We start from the raw sequence: 7,500 nt of genomic DNA on the forward strand, positions 1-7,500 counted from the left end.
GTGCCTTCTTAGATTTACAAAAAGCATTTCACAAAGTACCACACAAAAAGACACTAAGAAAAATTCAAACAATAGGTGGAGTACAAGAAAAGTTATTGGAATGGATGAAAGACTTCTTGAACGAGAGAAAAATGGGGGTGGTACTTAGAGACAAGAACTCGACCTGAGAAGAAATGATAAGTGGAGTTCCACAAGGTTCTGTATTGGTTCCGATAATGTTTGCCATATATATAAATGACATGGATGAAGGTGTGAAATGCTATATGAACTTCTTTACAGATGATGCGAAACTACTCAAGATAGTAAGTACAAAGGAAGATTGTAAATCACTACAAAAAGACCTGGACAAAGTCTGGGAATGGAGTCAGAAGTGTGAAGTGAATTTCAACATCAAGAAATGTAGTATAGATAGAATTTCGGGACAATATAAAACTGGTACAAAGGAAGTAAAAAAGTCAACTCGGAAAGGGACCTAGGAGTAATTATCAGCAATGACATGGCACCAGACAAACATATCAACAAAATAGTTGGAGAAACTTTCAATTTACTAAGAACAATGAAAGTGGCCTTTGACTAACTGTATGAAGACATGATAAAGAAAATATTTGTTACATTGATAAGACCAGGATTGGAGTACGCTGCAACACTATGGTCACCCAGTGCCAAAAAGAACATAAAGAAATTAGAAAGAATTTAAAGAGCAACGACAAAGATGGCACCAACGCTCTCCAGATTGACATATGAACAAAGATTGAACAAACTCGAACTACCAACCCTGGAACAAAGAAGAGAAATAGAAGATCTACCTTCTACAGAATTATGAAAGGGATGGAAGTCCTTGATAGAGATGATTTACCAGTTGACCAAAATTATTCATTTAATTTTCAACGTTTCGTCTGCAAAAAGACATCATCAGGAAAATCTGGAGCAAATAAATAAAATTCATACCGAAATATAGGACTTGGGAGGTTACATTGGTATCAAAACTTTGCAAAATTTTTACAAAATAGAAAATAGACATGAATAAGTCAAATAGATACAAATACAGATGCGTGGACTGCTGGGGGACAATACTTACAAAATTAAATATATATATATATATATATATATATATATATATATATATATATATATATATATATATGAGAGCGTGAGCCTTTGACTTTGACTTTGTGATTCGGGAATATAATTCCCACGGGTTTTTGAGTGAGTCCGTTTGAAGGGTGATTCAGTGTAGGAGTGTGTGTGGTCTTGGCCACACACACTCATACACGTGTACAGTATGTATGTGTTTTGCATTTTAGTCCAAACTAATATTTCTTCACTCATTCTTTCCATGTGTCCAAACCATCCCAATACTCTTTCATCAACCCTGTCTCCCAACTATCCACCCCCTTTCTCCTCCTCATCTCCTCATTTCTCATTCTATCCAGGCTAGTAACCCCTATTATTATTCTCAGGCACCTCATCTCAAACACATTCAAACTCTTTTTCTCCTCCTCTTTTATGTTCCATGTTTCTGCCCCATACAGTGTTTTCGATATTATCACTCCTTCACACAATTTTCTCATAGCATCCATTCCCAAATGTCTATTTCTCATTACAGTTTTTAACCCCCAAGGTATTTACTTGCTTCTCTCAATCTACATTCTACCCTCACCTCCACTCCTCCCTTTCCCGCCAAATTCACACCCAAGTATCTAAAACTCTCCACTTCCAATCTGCTACCACTTTCTCCCATTGTACATCTCATCACCTTACTTTTACTCACATTTATCTTCAACTTAATTCTTTCACACACCCTCCCAAACTCTGTCACTAACTTCCTCAATCCCTCCTCTGATCCTGCTACAAGCAAAGTGTCGTCAGCAAACAACAACTAGCTTATCTCCCACTTTTCTCCATTTTCTTTAACCATCTCCAATCCCCGACCCACTGCCCTTGCATTTACCTTTCGCACCACCCCATCCATGTATAAAATAAACAGCCAAAGCGACATAACATATCCCTGACTAAGTCCCACCTTTACCTCAAACCACCCACTCTCTCCATTTCTGATTCTAAGACAAGCTCTACTACTCTCATAAAAACTCTTGACTGTTGTTAAAAGCTTTCCTCCTATCCCATATACCTGCAAGATATATACATATATACATTTTTTCAGTCTCGAGGGGAGGATCAGGAGGCCAGTTCCATTATGGGAGACAAGATGCAACAGAAGATAGATTCAGTCATCTTCAGTCAAGAGCGACTCAAGAAGCAAGTAGACGAACTGGAAAACAAAGTTGAGGTATAGACATTGAGCAAATGCTCTTTTATTGTACTATTCTTACATTGTGTCGTGAAAAACAGATATAATTCTATTTCTTAAGTGTTGTTTATCGTTAAAGATTAAATGTACAATTTCACCCCCTTCTGCCTGACGGCAGCGGCACCATTTATAGTTTTTTCTTGGTTAACCCAAATATTTTCAGCATTGGGAGTGGGTCCTGCCCTGAACTGAATAAAATGATTTGGTTTTCGATTTATCGAAACCCTTATTGCTCCAAATCCGGTCGAACACATTTAGCTGAATCGAACCGACTGGTATTTGCTTATCTATAGAGTCTTTTATCGGATAGAAAGGGTTAAATATAGATTATAAGAAATAAGATCATAGTATAGTTAGGGTTTAATCCTGGGGCACCTGGAGGGGTTCTCTTCATCTGGACGCAGTCGCCAGACAGCAGCTTGAATAAACATAGTTGAATGTAGAGGCCAAGGGAGACTAGGTGAGAAAAGCCTAATTTACCCAGGCCCGTGCAGAGGGGGGATGCTGGGGGTGCCCTAGCACCTCCCTTTTTGCCCTGTGCCCCAAAAGTGCCCTTCACAAAAACATATAAAAATGAATGAAAAATTATTTCTCACAGGCTTTTTCCATTTTCTTACCATTCAGAAATTATAATGTAGAAAATGGTGTTGTACCCTATCAGATAGTTGCCAAATACGAATAATAAAAAAGAGTGAAGTGCCCAATTTCCAGTCCAAAGCACCTGCCCTTTGCAATGTCTGTGCACGTTACTGAATTTACCCTTTGACGTCTAGAGGGGTTTCATGCACTCTAACAAAATCACCAGCTAGACGTCAGAAGACTAAAATGAACAAAAATGCAATGCAGCCACCAACTGACGAATATTAAATTGAAAAGATATCTAAAACATATCCAAATGCACGGAGTCAGTGGGGATGGATCTGGGGTTGCTGCGAAAGGTTCCGAGAACCTATTCTACTGGAAAGGTTGCATACTAAACCTGAACATACCCTGATCGAGTGATATATATATATATATATATATATATATATATATATATATATATATATATATATATACATATATATATACATATATACATATATATGTACAACTAACCACAGTCGGACGAAAGAAAGAGTTGCGTAAGCGGAACTATATATTTCGATTGCTACCTGCAATTAGTTGTGATTTATAAATGTGTTACTACATTTCCCACCTGTGACATATATATGTATATACATATATATATATACATGTATATATATTTATAAATATATACATATATATATATATATATACATAAATATATATATATATACATATATATATATATATATATATATATATATATATATATATATATATATATATATATATATATATATATATATATATATATATATATACTGTATATGTACCCAATATGTGTATATATATATATATATATATATATATATATATATATATACGATAATTTTTATGACAGTTGCATGAAGGATTCGAACCCACTGTCCTAAAAATTATCGGATTTATGTCGCTGCTATTAGCGAATTTCGCTCATGTATATATATATATATATATATATATATATATATATAAATATATATATATACATATATATACATAGATATAAATATATATATATATTGGGTACATATATATATATGTATATATGTATACATATATATGTATGTACATATATATGTACATATATATATATATATATATATATATATATGTATGTATACATATATATATGTCTATATATACATATAAGCACACACATATATATATATATACACATACATATGTATTCACACACCTATATATGAATATATATATATATATATATATATATATATATATATATGCAAAGTAGACCACTTGGAAAAAAGAAACTAACGAAGCAGAGCGCTTTCGTATATTACATCTTCAGTGCAACAAGTACTTGTTGCACTGAAGATGTGATATACGAAAGCGCTCTGCTTCGTTAGTTTCTTTTTCCAAGTGGTCTACTTTGCATAAGTGAACACACGTACCCGTGTTCTTATTAGCATATATATATACATACATACATATATATATATATATATATATATATATATATATATATATATATATATATGCTACCACCAAGTCTTTCCACTTGAGTCGTAAAAGGCGACAAAAAAAAACGGGACGGGGATGGGATTAGGAGTCCTACTACCTGTAGCCCCAAAAGGGGACATTCCTTAAAAAAAAAAAAAAAAAAAACATAAGATGTGGTACAGATGAGAGTAAAGGGGAAGAGATAGGCAGTATGTTTGTGAGAAGAAAGATGGATGTGCTGGCTTTGAGTGAAACTAAAATGAAAGGAAAGGGCAACTGTGAGTTTGGGAGTGTAGATGGGAGGTACTCAGGATTGAAGAGGGGACGAGGGAGAGAAGGGGGTGGCTATACTAGTAAATGAAGAGATAAGTAAGCGGGTAGTGGAGTGAAAGGAGATGTGGGTTTTTGTAAGTGCGTATGGACCTGGTAGTGAGAAGAGCGTAGAGGAAAGGGAGGTTTTTTGGGTAGATATAAATGAGTGCATAGAGAGATTAGGGAGAAATGTCAATGTAGTTGTATTGGGAGACCTTAATGCTAGGGTAGGAAATGAATCAATTGACGGAGTGATTGGGAAGTATGGAGTTTGAGGCAAAAATCGTAGAGGAGAATTGATGGTGGAGATGTGTCTTGAAAGAGAGTTGATGAGGGCAAATACAGTGTTTAAGAAGAAAGTCAAGCATAAGTACACATGGGAGAGGGTGGTGGATGGAAGGGTGGCAGATAGAGCGTTAATGGACTATATAGTGGTGATCAGGAGTATGATAGGAAGAGTTAAGGATGTATATGTTCTAAGGGGAGAGAGTGGGGAAATATCAGATCATTTTCTGGTGGAAGGTAAAATGAGAGTGAAGAATAGGTGGAGAAAGAGGAAAAGGGCAGAAGGTAGGAAGGTACTTAGAGTGAACTGCTTAAATGAGGAAAAAAGGAGAGTGAGTATATGAAGAAGCTGAAAGAGGAGTGGGAGGGAGTAAAGGATAGAGTAGATCTAGGAGTGGAGGACGAATATGGATGGTTCAAGGAGGGAGTCATAAGGTGTGCAAAGATGGTGTGTGGAACAAGGAGGGCGGGAGGAAATAGAAAGAAGGGTAGTGAGTGGTGGGATGAGGAAGCAAAGAAATGTGTAGAAGAGAAGAAGCAGGCATTCATAGATTAGCTTCAAATTAGGACGAGGGAATCGTATGAGAGATACAAAGTAAAGAGAAGGGAAGTTAAGCATAAGAAAAGGAAGCAAAGAGGAAAGCAGATGTGAAATGGGGTAAGAGTATGGCAGAAAATATTGAAAGCAATAAAAAGATGTTTTGGAAAGAAATTAAGAGAGAAAGAGGAGGCGAATCAAGTAGAGAAGAAAAGGTAAAAGGTGCAGATGGAGAGATGATAATGGAAGAGAAGGCAGTGAGAGGAAGATGGGCAGAGTATATTAGGGAGTTGCTAAATGTGAAGGAGGATAGGGAGGGAAAGGTAGTTGCAGTGGGAAGCGCTGAGAAAATGAGAGTGATGAGTGAGGAGAATGGAGGAGAAATAAGGAAGGGTGAAGTGAAAGCAGCTATTAAGATGATGACAGCAGGTAAGGCACCTGGTCTGGATGGATGCCATGCAGAATGTCTGAAGAAAGGAGGTACAGTGATGGTGGACTGGCTGGTGAGGTTATTTAATGTTTGTTTAAGAGAGGGTAGAGTGCCAGAGGACTGAAGGAGTGCCTGTATAGTTCCGCTTTACAAGGGAAAGGGGGACAAGTGTGAGTGTAGTAGTTTCAGAGGGATCAGCTTGTTGAGTGTAGTTGGGAAGGCTTATGGGAGGGTCTTGATTGAGAGGATTAGGAGAGGAAGAGAGGGAGTAATTGGTGAAGAACAGTATGGGTTTAGGACAGGTAGGGGTTGTGTAGATCAGATTTTTGTGGTAAGATAGACATGGGAGAAAGCTATAGGAAAGGGGAAGGGTGTTTTTTTGGCTTTTATGGATCTGGAAAAGGCTTACGACAGGGTAGACAGGAAGGCACTGTGGGAGGTACTGCAGATATATGGGATAGGAGGAAAGCTATTAAGAGCAATCAAGAGTTTTGACGAGAGTAGTAGAGCTTGTGTTAGGATTAGAAATGGAGAGAGTGAATGGTTTGAGGTAAAGGTGGGACTTCGTCAGCGATGTATTATTTCGCCCTGGCTGTCCTATCTTTACATGGATGGGGTGGTCCGAGAGGTAAATGCAAGGGTAGTGGGTCATGGGTTGGAGATGATTAAAGAAAATGGAGAAAAGTGAGGTGAGCCAGTTGTTGTTTGCTGACGACACTGCGCTTGTAGCAGGATCAGAGGAGGGATTGAGGAAGTTAGTGGCAGAGTTTGAAGTGTGTGAAAGAAGAAAGCTGAAGATAAATGTGGGCAAAAGTAAGGTGATGAGATGTACAAGGGGAGAGAGTGACAGCAGGCTGGATGTGAGCATTAAGGGTGAAAGACTGGAAGAAGTGGATAGTTTTAGATATTTGGGTGCGAATGTGGCAGGAAAGGGAGGAGTGGTGTTGGAGGTAGAATGTAGATTGAGAGAAGCGAGTAAACGCCTTGGTGGATTAAAACGTGTAATGAAAAATAGACATCTGGGAATGGGTGCTAAGAGGAGGTTATATGAAGGAGTGATTGTGTCAACAGTATTGTACGGAGCAGAAACATGGAACATAAGAGAGGAAGAGAGAAGGAGTTTGAATGTGTTTGAGATTAAATTTCTGAGATGTATGATAGGGGTCACTAGGCTGGATAGAGTGAGGAATGAGGAGGTGAGGAGGAGAGCAAGGGTGGAAAAGGAACTGGGAGATAGGGTTGATGAAAGAATATTAGGATGGTTTGGACACATGGAGAGAATGAGTGAAGAAAGATTAGTGAAAGAAGTGTGAAAGGGAGATGTGGAAGGAGTGAATATGAGGGGGCGTCCTAGGATGAGATGGATTGATGGGGTGAAAGGAGCTTTACAAAAGAGAGGAATGTCTGTTGAGGAAGGACGGGAGAGGACAGAAGATAGGGGTGAATGGAGAGGGGTTGTGTATAGATGATGATGTGATGCATGAGGAAGAGTGGGTGGGGGATGGGGGGGTGAGGAAGTATGTATGAGAAAAATTTGACGCAGCCCGAAGGGAT

General features: G+C 37.9%; 1 protein-coding gene across 1 annotated transcript in view; it reads left to right on the top strand.

Moving 5' to 3' along the window:
• Positions 1 to 7,500, top strand: part of LOC143022426 (uncharacterized) — a 37,987-nt gene that overhangs the window by 27,862 nt on the left and 2,625 nt on the right. The window contains exon 10 of the mRNA XM_076180643.1: positions 2,165 to 2,290. Coding sequence (XP_076036758.1) covers positions 2,165 to 2,290 — 126 coding nt within the window. The remainder of the gene's footprint in view (positions 1 to 2,164; positions 2,291 to 7,500) is intronic.

The sequence above is a fragment of the Oratosquilla oratoria genome, chromosome 44, assembly GCF_046742065.1.
Source record: "Oratosquilla oratoria isolate Oo_2021 chromosome 44, ASM4674206v1, whole genome shotgun sequence".
NCBI classification, from domain to species: domain Eukaryota; kingdom Metazoa; phylum Arthropoda; class Malacostraca; order Stomatopoda; family Squillidae; genus Oratosquilla; species Oratosquilla oratoria.